At 35.6% G+C, this 18286-nt stretch overlaps 1 protein-coding gene across 3 annotated transcripts in view; it reads left to right on the forward strand.

Annotated features, from left to right (window-relative positions):
* HMGCLL1 (3-hydroxy-3-methylglutaryl-CoA lyase like 1) overlaps nucleotides 1-18286 on the forward strand; it is a 137027-nt gene that overhangs the window by 51215 nt on the left and 67526 nt on the right. Inside the window, exon 4 of one of the 3 annotated variants that reach the window (XM_027126782.1) lies at nucleotides 16383-16478. The exons of the other annotated variants lie outside the window; for them this stretch is intronic. Within the exon in view, the coding sequence (XP_026982583.1) occupies nucleotides 16383-16478 (96 nt within the window). The remainder of the gene's footprint in view (nucleotides 1-16382; nucleotides 16479-18286) is intronic. 3 annotated transcript variants of the gene reach the window in all.

Here is an 18286-nt window from a genome sequence, read left to right on the forward strand (position 1 = left end):
GGCTCAGTGGTTGAGAGTCCGCCTGCCAATGCAGGGGACACGGGTTCGTGCCCCAGTCCGGGAAGATCCCACATGCAGCGGAGCGGCTGGGCCCATGAGCCATGGCTGCTGAGCCTGCGCGTTTGGAGCCTGTGCTCCACAATGGGAGAAGCCACAACAGTGAGAGGCCCGCGTACTGCAAAAACAAAAAACAAAAAACAAAAACAAAAAAGTTATTTGGAACTCCATCCTAAACCTGCAAGAGTGTATGGTCTGATATAATGAGTAGAGGCTAAGACTCTTAATAGCAGTTTAGGGTCCTGTCCTCCATTTACCATTTTACTGACTTTATGAGTGATCTGAGTATCTCCAGGTGATTTATCTTTTTTGTCTGTTACAAGGAAGTAATGCTGAGTGTTGCCTGATACCTTCCCCATTATAATCCTATTTTAAGCAGTTAGAAATGTAGACATGCTCTCTTTTTTTTAATGCTTATATTTGCTAGAGGGTTATATATATTCATATATATTGATGAAAATATATGTATTCATCAAAGACAAGGCAAAGGTAGTCATCCAGAATCTTCTCTTGAAGAGGATAGAGCCTTATCCAGAGTTGTCTGGCATATGGCAGCAATCATCACTTCTGAGACTTGGCCCTGATCTTTGAAACGTGATTAATAATTAGCAAAGAGTGACACCCCCCCACTCCTTTCCCAATCCAATTCTCATTCCCTGGATCCCTGGATTCCTTGGACCCTGTTCTCATTCCTTGGATCTTTCAGTCTCTGCCCAGCACTTAACTTCACTGATTACTTCTTCATCTGATTTCCTTGGTTTCCTCTATAATCCTCCTTCACTTATCCCCCTCCATTGCTCTTTTTGTCACCCCTGACAATCATTTCCCCACCACCAAGTTTAAGGTTCCCTTGAGATTCTTTAGTAATTTTCTCTGCCTGTGCTTTCCTCTTTGCCAACCCTTCCAAAATCAAAAGTTGCTTCTGAGTGGATGACAATTCTATATTTCCAGTCCTGTCCTCTCTGATAAGTTTCAGCCGGACGTGCCATTAGCACCTGAAACTCAGCAGGTTCAAAGTCAGACTCATCATTGTTGATCCTACTTTATGCTCATAGCCTAACTGTTCCTTAGGGAATCTTGAATTTGAATTCTCAAAAGTCTTTTATATCTGGTCAGTTACTGACCAGTTACTGGTCAGTTACAAAAATTCTTCTTCCTCAGGAGAGCCTATTCCTGAGTCTCTTCTTTTCAATCCCATGGATGTATTAGTAATCCATACACTTATGGACTAATTATTGAGATAGTCCCTTCAATGATATTCCTAAGCACTGTTTCTCCCTTCCTTATGTATTTTGCCTATTGCTTCTAAGATAATCTCCCAGAAATACTAGCCTCCCCAAACTCACAACCTCAGTTCTCTAGAACCTTCCTTCTCCCTGTTAAAAAAGTCTGGAAACCTGGCCTGGGGTTCAAGGTCTCTTTACCTGGCCCTACTTCCTTTTGCAGAAGCTCCTGGCAAGCCAAACTGCCTCTTGTTCCTACTTACATCCTGACTCTGTAGCTATACAGCACTTTATCTATATTCATTTATGTACATCTCAGTTTCTACACTGCCCTGCAGTTATAGCAAGATGGTGTAAGAAGGCTTAAAACATTAAAGCCCTTTTAATTACAAGGTGTTGGAAACAACAGAAACCACAAAAGGATTAATAGTATTAGTAATACATCACTTTTCACAGAGTCAGTATTCAAATAACAGGGCTACTTTGATTCCTCCTCAAAACAAATTATCACTTTTCTTCATCCCAGTTGCCACTGTATATAATCCTATATATTTTTTTAAATATTGTCTGATGATCTGCTTCCCAGACTCTGAGAGTTATGGAGGTAGTGACCGTGTCTCTCTTGTTCATCACTTGTATCCCCAGTGCTTGGTGCAGTAAGTAGGTGCTCAATAAATATCGTGCCATGAATAATGAATCCATCAGCCTGAAACCATAATAACATGGCTCAATTCTCTGGCATGGACAAGTGACTCTTACTTTTTGATCATGTATTTGGTCTTGTGTTACGAAGGCCACAAATATTTTCCTTAGGAAGACACAAACAGCTTGATGAGACTAGACATATTTCTTTGACTTGTCATTTTGTAAAATGTGAGCTATTATTATTTTACTAGCTGTCATGTGAGACCCTTTATCATCTTTAAGTCTTCATGACATTGCCTCTTTATTTGATTTAGTTAATGCTCTTTTCACATATTTGATTATTGTTGGAGAGAAACTGGATACGCTGGTGTAATTTCAGAGTAAAGTTTAGGAAGGAGGACAGGTAACATTAATGATGACCAGCCAAAGTTATATTTCAGATTTTATATTTTCCTAGTCCTTTTCAAGATACTTTTATTTCCCAATGGTTTTGTGAAGCTGCCTACAAAATACGCCTCTTTACCACAGTGATGCTCAGGAAATTCTCTTATTCCACAGTAGTGGAATTGTTTGATGGATTCAGTCTGATCTAGGACACACCCTGGGACATTTCAAAGGACGAGACTAGAGCCCCTTGCAGAGAGCCACTCTTCTCCTTGAACAGCTACTTAAAAGAAAAAAGGGACAAAACAAAGGGAAGGCCGTCCCTCTGTGAGCAGTAATAGGAAAATGCCTTCTGGCCTCACAGGAAGTAGATACATTTGATGGGACTATAAAATAACATGATTCATTGACTTAATCTATTGAGATGTAATGAACTCGGCCTAGGCTCAAAGTATTATTGAATAACTGACGGAATTCCCCACAAGCTCGTGAGGACAGCTGTGGCAGGGCAGAGGTACCTCTGTTCTGTGTTCTGTCTACACTCTGTCTGGAGCTGGAGTAAGTGACTTAACCTCCTTGAACCTTGGGAATCCCAGCAATGAAGCCTGCAGCCTGGGAGGGTTTAGGGCAATAAAGCCCATGAATGGGTCCCTGTCTGTGGATGCCCAGAGTCCAGGGCACCTGGCCCCAACCAGGCTCATCAGCGTTATCTGAGCGTATGCCTGACCGACAGACAACTGACTGACTTATTCCGGGTTCCATGCAGGTCAGTTACCTTCTCTGGGATAAACAGCCTTTTTCTTAAAGATTGAAGTATGTGTTTAGTTTAAATATTGGCTCGGAAAAAAAAGAAAATAAAGGTACTCATCCTTCAAATACTAAGGAATATGTTATATATTTCACTTTTAATACTCATCTGGTTACATGCATTCCAAGTCAAAAAAAAAAAAAAAAGAAAAAGGAGTGTTTTAAATAAATCACATATCTAAAAGAGCAGTGTGCCTGGATCAAAGATAATATCAAATTGAACTTCCAAAGTTATACTGGTCACATATTACATAGCACATCAAGGGTTTTTCAAAGAACAGTCTTGAGAGCATCCCATGTTTTACAATTTGTTTTTCTATAGTGGTGTTTGGATTCTAGATTTCACTGAGCTTGCCTGAGTGAGCCTTTTCTATTGTTGTGCTTGGAGGTTATCTCATTATGTAACTACCAATTTCATTGTTCTGTTGCTAACGAAAAAGGCCTTAAATCAACAGAACTAACTCATAATGGTAATTTGAACTTTTATATTATAACCTCTCATTTTTTTAAAAAAAATAATTTATTTTTTATTGAAGTATTGTTGATTTACAACGTTGTATTATTTTCAGGTGGACAGCAAAGTGATTCAGTTATACATAAATGTATTCTTTTCCACGTTCTATGACCTCTCATTTTTTGAGAAAATGTCATGACACCAGGCTTGTCTAGCTCAGAATAATGTCTGAGATTTGTGACAGAACGATTTTAGTGCACCAGCTTACATGTAATTTTCTGAATAATTTCTAATCCTTCTAGAGATCCTGAATGTGGCTCGAAATTGGTATTCTGTTAATTCTCTGCATCTTCTTCTGTTTCTTTCCCTTAAACATGGGTCATGGGAAGAGTCCTCCGGTTTATGTTTAGATTGCTGCTTGCTCACTTATTTCTTTTTTTAGCATTTCAAAACGTTTTTACAGCTTCCCTCCTACTGTTTTGTTTGGCAACAGCTTTTCTAACTAAAGCAGCTGAAAGAAAAGTTCCACAGTAGCAGGGTGCCATATAAAACAGGATCCCACACCTATAATCTAAATGGCCAGAAATGATAAAATACTTGCCATTAAAAAATACATGTTCTTTACAACTTATCTGGAAAAAGGGTTTCCTTAGAGTGACATATAATCTAAGGACATTTGAAATGAGTCCACATAGCCCCTCACTTCAGTGGAGCGAACAGCAGTAAGAGTAGAAAGAAAATGTGTTTATAAAAACTCGATGGGTTTACTGCAACTTTGGAATGTGGCTCTCAGTAATGAGCCTTTTAAATCATTATAAATACAATAATTTTTGAAGGTGAGCTAGAGTTTTCCATTATCTTTAATGTAGCCATTTGGTTTTAAACACGTTCATTCACACGAGTGATTAAAGTGAATACCATTTATTTAAAAATAAGAATACATGAAAAGTACAAGACACTGTATGTTTATGTCTGTCGTATACAAAGTCTCAGTTATAAATATTTGCTCTCTGTCTCATTAACTTTTAACTTTTGGAATGGGTGGGTCCCAAGTCTGGCCACATCAGCAAGGGGCAGAAATAGATTTTCTCTGTAAAGTAGAAAGAAATATACATAAAAGGCTGTAAAAATTATTTACCAATCAGTCTAACACTTAAAAATATGGCCCAAGCACAGTGTAAGCAGGAAGGAATGTGTAAACTTTTCCTTGCCCTCCTTTTAGTGGTGATGCAATTAATGCTTTATCGGTAATGAAAACACATTTACTGGATTGAAGTTTAAGACTTAGATTTACATGGATGAGGTGCAGGAGACAGTAGCTTCTGCTCCTGAGCGCCTCCTGGCTTCTTTTTCTTGTTCTGCTCTTTTTGAGGGGGATGGGTGTGTGAAGAGGCAAGGAAGGGGATAATTTGGCAGAGATGTTGAGTGTGTGTGTGTGTGTGTGTGTGTGTGTGTGTGTGTGAGCGTGACTGAAGGAGAGAGAAAGTGGAAGAACTGGTGTGGAGAGCTTTTGGGGAGAGCCCCGGAATTCTTTTGCTTATAAGGCACAGTGTCCTTGGCAAGGCAGTTTCATCTTCTGCGAGTCTCATCCCCTATATCCTAGAGGAGTTGCCCTCTGCCATCGGCCAGAGAGGAGCCTGGTGAAATTTACAAGACCGCAGTTCCCATTTCGTGGGGTTACAGGAGTCCTTTCACCCAGATAGGCTAGTTAGGATATCACATGGTGATTTAGAGTTGCAAACGTGAGTGTTGCAAGAGACAAGCAAACATGGTATGCCTTTCATAGCCAAGCCTTATAAATTTTCTAGCATCACTTTTCCATACCATATTAGTTGATGTAGTTACAAAGCCACCCAGTTTCAAAGGGAGGGGATCCATGCCACCTCTTGACTGGGGAGGGGCGTTGTAGAGGAGCACATGGGTGGGGAGATATCATTGGAGCCATTTTTTTAATCTGTGACACTTATGTTTTTTAAAATGATCTAGTAATTAATCTAGTTCTGCATGTGTTTTTTCTTACTGATAATTAAAGAATAAATACAGCTGATAGAAAAGTGGGTTCTGCTTTGTGAAACCCCCAAATTCCAAAAATATATATATATATATATTAGTACTCTCAGGGCTGCTAATGTTTACCTGACTCCTATCCACTCCCTATATACAATTGTGTTGCCTCACATGGGAGTCAGGTTGGTATTTGAGTGATTAACATGAAGTGCAATATTTTAAAGTGGCTCCATCCTTCAATTACGTCATTGCTACTGTTGTCACAGAGAGCATGCAAATTGCCTAAAGCATAGTCACAGATTTTTAAAACACCTTTGTCTCTCTCAGAAAAGAACATGGAAATATGAAAATGTTTTCTTCTTTTTATTAGGATGGTGAGCACTACATGTTTTTTCTTTTTGAACTTGTTTAAGGTTATACTTTGGAACAAAATTGGAAAAAAAATGAGTTGCTAGCACTGTACATATTACTTGGCATTCAACAGTAACTCATTCTCGACCTAAGATGTAATTTCACTTCTGTGTGCAAAGAAAAAAGCAAAGCTTATAACGAAAAGCAATAATGTCACAATTCTACTGGTTAGATTTTCTTATTTTTTTCACATCGTAGGGTATAATTCAATACTTTTTTAGACTTTTTTCCCCATGAGGCCAAAAACTATGATTCTACTCAAAGATTTACTATGCTCAACATGCACTGCTTTTCTAATTGCTTAATCTGATCAATTACATTTTGACTAAAAATTTGTTTTTTTGGTTCTTAGATTTATGAAATGTACCAAAAATGTTCAAATAAAATACTTTATCTCACTTTTTATATATTTTATAAATATATTTTTATATATTTTACTTTTTATATATATCTCACAATTATATTGTGTTTATCAAATTTTCTCTAAGTTTACCCATGAAAGAAAAAAATTTTCAAAGCCATTTTGATCATATGAAAATTCCATTTTTGTATATGATTAAAATTATATTAAAATTGGACCATGAATTATCAGTATGCAGCGACAGTTTGAAAGGTCTTGCATATAATACAATTGCATAAAAGCTGAATAGAGTACAGTTTGGCACAGAAAGACTTGATTCTAACTTTTTAATGGCATTTTCTGCATTATGCTGATTAGTTTGTCAATCTTATTTTACTATAAACTAATTCCATTGATATAACTCCTGACTAAGCCACTTAACATGCAATCCACTTTAAGAGAAGCAGAGTTTGTCCTGTGGACCAGACTCCAAGGAACTGAAGTATTTCCTGGGTGCCACGGTTATGACTCTCACGGGAAGAATCACAGCCATTAGTGAAAACCAGGTTTAAAGTTTAAAGTGTTAAGATTAAATGTGGACTGTTCTGATCATAAGTTTTAAGTATGCCAAGCATCACTTGTTTTTAAGAATTCACGATCCTTGTACGTTGAACACTGAAAATGAAAAATATACTAATTATTTTTAAATTGATTATGGTTTTAAAGACATGTTTTGTTGATATGTTTATAAAGAATTATTATTCCAGTTAATTTTTAAAAATAAAAATAAAGTATTTTTTCCTAATTTTTAGATATACACACAGACAGATAGACACACATACACACACACTATATGCACACTGATCTAATATTGCCTGGTTAAATTGCTGGAAAGTTCTCTAGGAGTCATATGGAATAGTAAACATTGGAAATTAGATAAATCTGAATGCTAAAAGTAATATTACATTCCAAAAATAATATTAAGCAATAGGTTAGTTTTATATTTCAAACTGACACATTAATGAGACATATATATGCTAACATTTCACTTCTTCCATATTTGATAAAATAAAAGGAATACAAATGTATATTATTCACTTAGAGTAAATATAAAACATTTACATTCTTATACTTAAAAATTTTTATCCAAATTCATTTATCCTGAATATCCAATTTATCAAATTAAAGGCTGATTGGAATTATATTTTTAGAATAATAGAATATTTTGTAACATCTATGAATTTTAGCTATTTGTTCATCGTCAATGTATAGGACATTCTTTTGAAGAATGCTGTTCATTTTATAAATATCTTGGATAACTTCAAATTTGTAAAGGCAAAAGTTCAGAGTTTAAAACTGAGCTGCTTTATTGTTCTAGGCACTCACATTCCTGTTTGCTTTATAAACTAAATTAAGTACTCCTTGAAATATCAACATATTGAAGCAAATTCACACTAACAACTTGAGAGCGTTAATACTACTTACTCCAGACCTTGTACTGCTGTGATGTGGGACTATCGAGAAATTTTAACACTGTTCTTAGTCAAGACTGATGCATCATGTATTGAATTCAGCTTATAGTATATAGTGAGAAACATATTTCTTAGTAGTCCCAAAATAGTTATTTCTTCACAAGTCCTCCAGGTTGTAGGTTTCCTGAGCTTTCAGTGACATCATTGTATCTGGTTAGAAATAACAACATACACATTTTCCGACAGAAAATCTGAGACCTGACTCTTACTTATTTCTGATATGATTTGGCAAAGTATTTTCATCCTTTATGCCTTGGATTCTTTCCATTCATTTATTCACCCATTCACTGCTTTTATTGTGTCTCTGTTAAACACTGTATTGAATTCTTTTTTGTAATCAAAAATTGAATAATGTGTGGTTGATAGCAATATCTGTATAATGATCCAATTGTAAAGTTAAAATGGGTAATAAGAATGAAATCACTAAAAAAAAAATTGACTCATATAATGGGGTTATAAAATCAAGTGAATATCTGTAAATGAGCTGTCATAAAATAGAACCTAGGAATCCAAATATGTTCAACAGTTTATCTTTAAGAGGTTGTCTGTCCAGGCTTTTCAAGTTTTGTCTTCTGTAGTGCTTAGCCAGACAGAGCTCTTCAGAGCCATACGATGTCAAATCATTGCAGTTAGATCTTACAGGCTATTGTGACTGCATTGCTTGCCAGCATAACAAGAACTTTTTTGCTACAGCGCTCTCTTATTGCCAGTGAGATGGTCTGCCTCAAACCTCCCAAGCTTCCCCTCTGCTCACCAGCGCAGCTCTCCACTGTGGGCAGGGGGGCTTCCAGAAGGAAGTGTAAGTATAGAGGGGAAAGTCCATTTACAGTCATCGAGAATGAATACAATTAGACACAGTATTTTAAAAGTCACTTCTGCTCCCATGCATGAGAAATAACACTGTTGACAGTGTTATTAACAAACACAAAGGCATGATATATGAGAGGCAACACAGTTGAACGGAAAGAAAATTATACTGGGAGCTTTGAGACTTCTTGCCCCTACTTCAGAGTCATGTTGGGAACATGATTGTTTTGACATGGGACGACCAGGAGGGTGGTCACCAAAGGCATTGACCCGAACAAAGAATCACTAATGCATATTTGTTATGTTTGCCTTAGGAAACGGGAAATGTTATTGAATAAGATGACTCTGGTTTCTCTGTCTGGAACATTGGTCTCCTAGTGTATAACCCACAAATCCATTGGGTAGATTGCGTTTATTTTATAATTTAAAAATGAATATTTGTAGACATTAATAGATTATGATGAAAATGGCTTGCAGGTTTCACAGTAAAAGAGTGTGGGTCATGTATGCTACTTGCTTGGGTCACTCCTGAGAAGCCTGCACATTCCTTCCAATAGAGGGCGGTACAGAGGGCCTTAGAACACAAAGGTAATGTTGAATAAGGAAGCACAGGAAATTATACACAACCCAAATTAGTTTTTAGGCTTCTGGACTTAAGAAGTTTTGTGAGTATGGTGTCAGACCATTTTAGCAGTGGCAGCCAAGACAGGGTACTGGGTAGAAAAAAAAAAAAAACTAGATGTTCAATTTTCCAGAGATTTCCTGTGTTTATTATTTTAAGACTGTGATTTATTAAAACTGTCTTACTTCGTCAAGCAGACCAAGATTTCCTCTGTGCTACTGAGGCTAAGATATATGGGGTTTGTGGAAAGAGTCTGTGAATGAGACAGGGTTGGAGTACCCAGGCTATAAGCTATTCATGGCTGGGTAGAGCGTTTTCACTTATGGCTGTCAGGAAGGGTGCTTAGTCCCATTTTTTTTCTCATGGCTGAATTTACGAATGTGTACCTTTAAGAGGAGTTATTGCTCAAATTGAGTTTTGAGTTATAGGTTCTGAAACCACATTATTTACATTTGTATAGTAATCTGTGGCATGTGTTGAAGAAATGACACGTCCTGTATCCATCCTTCCTGCTGCATAAGGAAAAGTATTACCATAAATGAGATATCATCTAGCCAGTGGAGATAGTATGCAAACACCTTCTGATATTGTCTGCTCATTTTCAAGAGATCTGAATGCTGTCCTGGGTGATGGTGGGGTAAAAAAGTCCTTCAAATATATTTTAAAAAAATTATTCAACACAGTGTATTAGTGAGGGTTATAGGTCCATGAGGATAAATCTATTTCCTGGCAAAATTTAAGATGGTTTATTTAGCAGAGACTTTATAAAAATACATATACCCAGAAATATTATGGATATACCAAGAATAAGACATGCCAAACTGAACTCAAATGGTAAGGAAAAGAAATACTATAGACCCCATAGATCTTTATTTCAGATAGATTCTTAACTATCTTGATGATATAACTAAGAGCAAGGTAGGAAATTTCAACCAGGCTTGGAGTCTCCGAAATGTTATTATTTTTCTTTGATCAATGGAACTTTTTTCACCCTGGATGAAACTTTATTTAGAACCTCAATATACGATACAGGCAGAAAAATTACCACAAAATATTTGTATAGTTTCCTCCCAAGACCCTGGATGGGGCCCTAGCAATGTGCTCACCTGGTCATGTGTTTCAGTAAAATTTACAAAAGTTAGAGATTTTTGAAGATATTTAGACAATATGGAGGATGTGCTTAACAAAGAGGAATTAGAGAGTGTGCTTTACAGTCAGACAGGGTCCCGTCCCTTCTCCCCCACTCACTGGGTGATTCTCCTCATCCTTTCCATCTCTGTCTACTTCTTCTTCTACAGAAACTGTCCCTCTCATTGGGTGGTTAAAAATGTTTGAAGAGGGTTTCCCTGGTGGCGCAGTGGTTGAGAGTCCGCCTGCCGATGCAGGGGACACAGGTTCGTGTCCCGGTCCGGGAAGATCCCACATGCCGCGGAGCGGCTGGGCCCGTGAGCCATGGCCGCTGAGCCTGCGCGTCTGGAGCCCGTGCTCCGCAACGGGAGAGGCAACAACAGTGAGAGGCCCAAGTACCACAAAAAAAAAAAAAAAAAAAAAAGATGGAGTATCTTACCTGGATTTTAGATTCTACTCAAAACACATTTGCCATTTAAAAACAGTGCTAACTTCAACTCTGAGTAATTCTACTCCATCACACAATACAGTTGCCTCACCAGAGCCACCATGATGTATTGAATAATTTCTGTGGTGATGCAAAACAACTCAACTCCTCTCAGGAAGTTTGCATTCTCCTTATTGACTCACTCTTACTGAGTTAAAATCATAAAGGAAAAAGTTTTATGTGACATACACGTGTGTGAGACTTTCACATAAAAAAAATTATGGTAAATGCACCTTTGGAACTTAGTGACCTGTACAATGTGATATCTTTGTAATTATACTTGTTCTGGGAAAAGGAAAAAAAAAAGTTCATCAGTGATTAGATTCTAAATGAATATCTCACACAACATATATTCAGTTGGAACTGAACAAAATTTACTCAATGAATATTTTGTTTTCTCTATCAACTGTTATTCAGAAGAGAGGTAAAGGGTATAGATACTTTTACTTTTCATTTCATTGGACTTGAAAATGAAAGAAGGGTATGAATTTAAAAATTAATTTCTATAGAATATCTCCATAATTATCAGAAGAATTTTAATAAACAATTATGTTTTAAGTTTGGGCTTATTAAACCCTTTCCTTTTATAGTATACTAGAGTATAATTTATCATAGAAATTATATTTGCATATATAATATATGAATAGTTGTGCTTTATGACTATTTTTAAATAATTTCACACTTTATGCATAGTCTTACTCCATTAAACTCTATGAATATTTTGCTCCTTTAAAAAACATGCCCCTGAGTTATTTACATTTGGCCTAGATAAGGGTTAGCTTAAATATTTGTCATTATTCTACTTTAGGTTGCCAAGAAAAATACTTCCTTACCTGCTTCATAGAACTTCAGATCACATGGCATTTGTATTATTTTGTATTTTTGGTATGTACACACACACACATACACACATTTCCCACCACTAGCCTGTATATTATATGTATATGGACTGCCTCTGCATCATTTTTTAATGCCATAATGTTAGATATATTGTAAGTGTATAAAATGTTGAAATGAGTCAATATTCAAACATTGAAGGGCATTTAAAAAGTCCATTTTTAAGGTCTCACGATATTTTAAAATTAGCTTTTGTATCCACCAATGACAAATTTTATAGTCTATTTGTAAAATATATACTCATATGCATTATTTTGAAATTCCAATAATCTCAGGGAATTCGGATGAGCATTTAACAATGCTTAAACTATATTTTAGCCACTGCTGTTGTCTGGAGAACACATTGAAAGCATAAATATTTAGGAGAGATTATTATATTCAGATAATGACAAAGTATTAGTAAAATGTCTAAATATGTGTAATGTGGAGTGTCCAAATATAATCACCCCATGATAGAGTTAGTAGCAAGTAAAATAAAAGCTCTAAATAAAAGCTCTAAAAATTACATTCTAATTTTTGTGATGCTTTGCATATCTTTAAGATGCTTGCAAATTATTGCACAATTATTGTGACTATTTGAATCCATATCAAAATTTGGATACCTAGAACAATTGATTCACCATGGTATAGCCTGTTTGATTGGCTAGGTAGGTATGGCCATTCCCACACCGTGGCCAGATGATGGCAAATCCTGTTACTAACCAAATAATGGGAATTTTTATGATCTTAAATGAAAAGTTACAGCAAAATCTTAAAAATATGTTAATTCAAACCAGATGTAGAAAGATTTTGTTAAGATGTCAAAATAGTACTGTAAAGGAATAGTTCTATTATTGTTTGACTAATAGTTAGACTTTAGACATTAAAATAACATCAGATTGAAGTATAATATAAACTCTCTGAGTAAAAAAATAAAGTAAAGCAAGGATTTTATACCTTTAATTGAAACCTGCTCTACTTTATTCACTGTAATAAAATTATATCCTATCATGATTTCCTAAAGCTCTTTACATAATTGTCTTTATTGACCAAATTTAGCCAGAATACTATTATGTCTTAAATGACCTCATTATAGTGTGGCTGTTTTTAAAAAGGAAAATGTTCTGATTTGTTGGATTCTAATTAATGTATTTATCATAATTTCATTAATTTCAATGATTATCAAAGTTTAGCTTTCATGACCTGGGAATTTGGTTACTGTCATCTCTGCTTATTTTCTAGTTCTGCTGATTGAAATATCTATTAAGTCACAGTTTAATTACATAAATTTCTACATAATGATTCAAGATTTTTGTTAAACTACATATAGAGTGAAATAGTCACTTACAGGTTAATATGGCCTATATTTCTTGAAGATTAAAATTTGTCTTGTCTCCTTCATGCTGTGATGCACTGCCACACCTTATTCTCTAACTGCATATTGGTTTGAGAAGCACTCTTTATTGATTTCTGTTATCATGTTAATGTAAATGTGTCTCATAAATAAACATACTGTGTTTAGTTAGACATAAGTATTAGTAATATCAATGAACATTATTCTCTAGTAAGAGTGTTTTAGATTTCATTACAATGTCCTAAAACTAGCAGTAACTTTACTTGTCTTTCTGATTGAAATTAGGAATAAGTGCTCTAAATTTTTTATGATAATTTGTGAGTGCATGTTTGCATATATATGTGTGTGAGAGAGAGACACAGAGAGACAGAGCTCACACTCTAGCCTCAGACACAAACTGGATATATAATCAAGAACTATGTTGAAATCTGCACAAATGTTAACTATTTTTAAAAGAAGTTATAAAAGAGTGAGGATTACATTTTTGAGTAAAGTCACCTTCCTTATACTACCAGCCACTGTGTCCTATTAATTTTTCTCTGGTACTTCCATTCCCAGTGCCATTTCAGTGCAGTGGAACTTGTCACAAGCTTCATCCTCACCATTGCTTGAGAATTGCCTCTCTTTTCTCTTGACTGCACCTCTGCACCTCTCCCAAGTTAATCGTTCTAAAATACTGCATCTATCCCAGTCTTCCCTTGCTAATTCAGCACCCACTCTTCATGACTGTCTATTGTCTTCACAATAAATCCTGAATTTTTAGAATAATGTGAACCTAACTCAAGACACATCAAAGTGTGTGGCCCCCTGTCTTAATTTATAATCTATTTCTTGATTGTTTACCAATAATCTTTTCTAGCTGGATAGTGTATTCCTACTGCTACACCCACCTCTTCCTCTTTTCCAACCCTATTGATTTTTCAGTGTTTCAGCCTTCATGGCTTTGTAATGAATTATCTGAGACTTTAGTGGTGTCAATAAACATTTGACATGCTCATCAAATCTTAGGGTCAGAATTGGAACAGGGTACAGGAGCAAAGTTGTCTCTGGTACACAGAGTCTGGGGCCTCAGGCTGAATCACCTGGAGCTCCTTCAATCACAAGTTTAAGGGTTAGGGTTAGGGTTACGGTTAGGGTTAAGTTTAGGATTAGGATTAGTGTTGACTGTTGGCCGGGGGCTCACCTCCTCTTCACGTGGGACTCTCCATGTGGGCCTCTTCCTGTGGCTGCTCTGCAGGAGCTAGTTTTTCTCAGAGCAGATCAGCTGACTTTCCCATGGTGGCTCCCCCCAAGGAGAAAGCCATATAGAAGCTCCATCCTTTTTCATAAGCTAGCCTCATCATTCACATGGCATTATTTTTGCTGTGCTCTATTGGTTGGAGCAGTCACAAGCCTGCCTAGGTTCAAGTGGATGATAAATAGCATCCACTTCTTGATGGAGATCGGTGAGGTTTTGGAAGAACATGTGGGATTGGAAATACTGCTGTGGCCATTTTAAAAACTGTCATTATGTCATATTAGGGACTGTAGTTCTCATCCCATATACTCTTTTAAACGTTCCTAGATTAGTATAGGCCCTGCCAACCTTTCCCCATTCTGAGCTCTTATAAACTGTGCTCTTGTTCAAAACCAGTATATTTTTTTGAATTGTTAACTTTCCTAGTGCATCTCTTTGATCTCCCCAACTATATTGCAAATTGCTCAGTGCAAGGACGTTACTTTCCAGTGTTTATATTTCCCACAGGGCCTAGCATAGGGCTTTGGACACAATTGATGTTCAATAAACCTCTGGGTTAAAGTGAAATAGGCTTAGAATAAAATAAGCTTTGGCTTTTATGCATCATAGATGTCTGTGGTGGATGGTCTTTGTGAAGGATGCAGCTATGGGGTGGGCAATGGTGGCTGTGATCTCTAAGAAATAAGTGAACAAGAATCACATTTTAGACACAATTAAATGTGTTTGGATTGAATGAAACATGAAGGCTTAAATGTCAATAAGGCATGATGGCAGTCAGTGGGAAGTGCTTTTTTGCATCTTAAGTATTTAATTTTAAATTTAAAATGTATTTAAAAATTCATTTAATTATTCCAAAGAATAATCATTGAAAGTATTAAATTGAATTCTACGGGCATTTAACTCAGAGTCAATAAGACTAATGGACCAGTAAGAGTAAATATTGTAACACTTCACATTAAAAAAAATGTGTAGCTATGCTAATAAAAGCATTTATACTCTAATTTACTTTTATTTCCTTTTAAATTAAAAACAATACATGCTTATTTTAACAAGTCAAGGTATATAGAGAAAAAACAAGTCTTCCCTCAACCGTTCCCATACTGAAGATACAAAGTTTGGTCTGGTGCATGTTTTTACAGCTTTCTCCATGTTCATTTTGTATACTTTTCATTGTTTATATATTATTCCTTATATTTATTGTTCATGCCATAATTTATTATTCTTCAATATGCAAAGCTCATGGTTATGTCAATGGTAATTTCTCTATGTGATGATTATGGGATTTGATCATCAGTTATTGCTCTAGGAGGCTAAATTATAGACTTCGTAGCAAACTGGTAAATTTGATATTTTAATTCAAAGTTGGCTTTTTTTTAATAAATTCATAGAAAATATACAAAATGAAGTCTTTGTAGGATAAGTTTCCTGCTGTGTGCTCCATTGTATTTATTTGTTCACGTTATAAGAACAAATAGTAACTCAAGGATAGAACTACGTAAAGCAGTATGACTGTTACTAACTAAAACCAATAATATACTAAGGTCTCAAACTTGTTAAATTCTTCTAATGGATATGTGTAATTTACACTTTACTAAATATTGTAAAATTTCATATGTTAAAAATTATTTGGACGTAAAATTTTCATGTGGAAGGTAAATGCACAGCCTATGGCCTTTCAAACTCTTCCCACTATCAGGGGTATTGGAGTCTTGACCATAAAATGAAAGGAAGAGAATAAAGATCAGTCAAGTGAAAACACCGGAGTTCAGAATTCCCGACTGTCTGTAATCAGTCACTTAAACAGATCCTGTTATGTGAGGACGTTACACCCAGATCTGGTTATTATGTATTTATGACATTGAGAACTACTTATCTGGCATGGTTTTGCTATTTCAAACATGAATTGATAGAATATAATTGCCTGTATTATTATAACCTCCTGAAAAACTAAAAACATGATTGATAGAATATTCCAAGTCCCATATCTCTATATAACTATTATGTATTTAAGATGGCAGATCACACTGAAGTGATGAAGGGCATTCGTCAATATCCAGGAATTCGATATCCTGTCCTTACTCCTAATCTTCAGGGTTTCCACCGTGCTGTAAGTGTGCTACTAATCTTTCTAAAACTGATATGCTTCTTGTTGTAAAGATCTTTTCGAAGTTAAATTGGTGTGATATGACTCCCTCGTTATCCTGCATAAATACTATCACTAATACCCGTAATACAGGTACATGGAGATCAGTGACCTTGTGGCATTTTGGGGACTAAAATGCTCCACATGATGGCTCTTCCAGTCTAACCATTCAAGAATTAAAACATAGAAATACAATTACCCATTTTGATGAAATTCTTTTGAAAGTATATTTTGTGCTCCCCACTTAAGCAAGGAATACAAAATATAACAAAGATTTCCCAATACGATATTATAATTATTAATATTATTGTAGTGGATAATTATTTTTGTTACTTTTTCTGAGGTTGCTGTTGTTCCTGCCCTCTACATGCTGCTAATCACTGTCTTTGGAATTGCCTCTACCAACTTTCCTTATTTGTCTTCCGGTTTGTTTCTTCCAATCCTATGTGCCTTGGGAATTTATATGCCGAGAAGCTTTCGTAATTTCACATACTAGAAGAATCAGTGTAGTTTTAAGTAAAGGCTTGAGGTGTTAAGCTTACATGGCTTTATTGTAAAAGTTGAGCAGCAGCTATTTTTGGTATTAATGGATATTTTTCATTTTTGTATTTGTGACTGGGTTGCATGAAGTTGAAATTGTGGGCGCTAGTTGGTGTATCACCTATTAGTGTATCTTGTGAAACCACTTTTATTTGAATTAATACAAATTTTATCACATTGTAAAGAAAGACAGAGACATTTTAAGAAATTATAAATATTGCTGTCATCCGGTCCTAAAGAAGTAGGGAATGTAACCATCCTGAGAAAGATATGAGAGTACACCCTCAGGGTAGCATAGAAAGTAATAGGAGAAACTTTGGCTTGGGAATCAGGCAAGCCTGTGTTTGAAACATGGCCCCAGAACTTTTACTAGCCTTGGGACCTCCTCTTAGTGTTTTAGCCTCTTTGAGCCACAGTTTTCTCATCTGTAAAATCACCATAATAATACTTCATTTACAAAATTGTTTGTGGATTAGAAATAGGGCATGCAAAATACAACACCAGCATATAGTAGGTGTTCAATAAATAGTACTTTAATTTAGTTAAATTAAAAAAAAAATTTTAAGTGAAGTATAGTTGATTTACAATGTTGTGTTAATTTTTGCTGTACAGCCAAGTGATTCAGATATATATATATATATATATATATATATATATATATATATATACGTTCTTTTTTAATATTCTTTTCCATTATGGTTTATCATAAGATACTGAATATAGCTCCCTGTGCTATACAGTAGGAACTTGTTTATCCACAAAATTTTAATTTTAAAGGTTAAAAATTTATCTTGGATGGAAGAGTGGAAACCAGTATTTTTAAAAAAATGTTGGAGGAGAGATGACAGAATTTTTTTCTTAATGTATTAATAGGGTATCATAGAGAAAGGGGACTCTAGGCACAGTGGTACAGATATATTAATAGAAAGTCTTAAAAATCCAGCTGGAAAACTAGGAGGCTTGACGTTGAAAACAAGCACTGGGAAGCCTGGAGGGAGGAGAGAAGATGGCCAAAGGGGCAAAAGGGAGAATTGATTAGGTCGACATTTTGGATTTGAAGACTTGCAAGAGGATTAAGGTCTTAAGACACGCAAGAGTTTGGTTGTCACAGTCAAGGTATGAAACAGTGGAAGTGAGGTTAAGAGATAGGGAGAAAATTTGGAGCAAAATCTAAATGATGACTTGGAAAAATATTTTTCTGTTGGATGGTAAGAAGAGAAGAAAAACAGAAA

This window comes from Aethalodelphis obliquidens, unplaced genomic scaffold, assembly GCF_003676395.1.
Source record: "Aethalodelphis obliquidens isolate GAN/ISIS:26980383/991018 unplaced genomic scaffold, ASM367639v1 scaffold31, whole genome shotgun sequence".
Taxonomy (NCBI): Eukaryota; Metazoa; Chordata; class Mammalia; order Artiodactyla; family Delphinidae; genus Aethalodelphis; species Aethalodelphis obliquidens.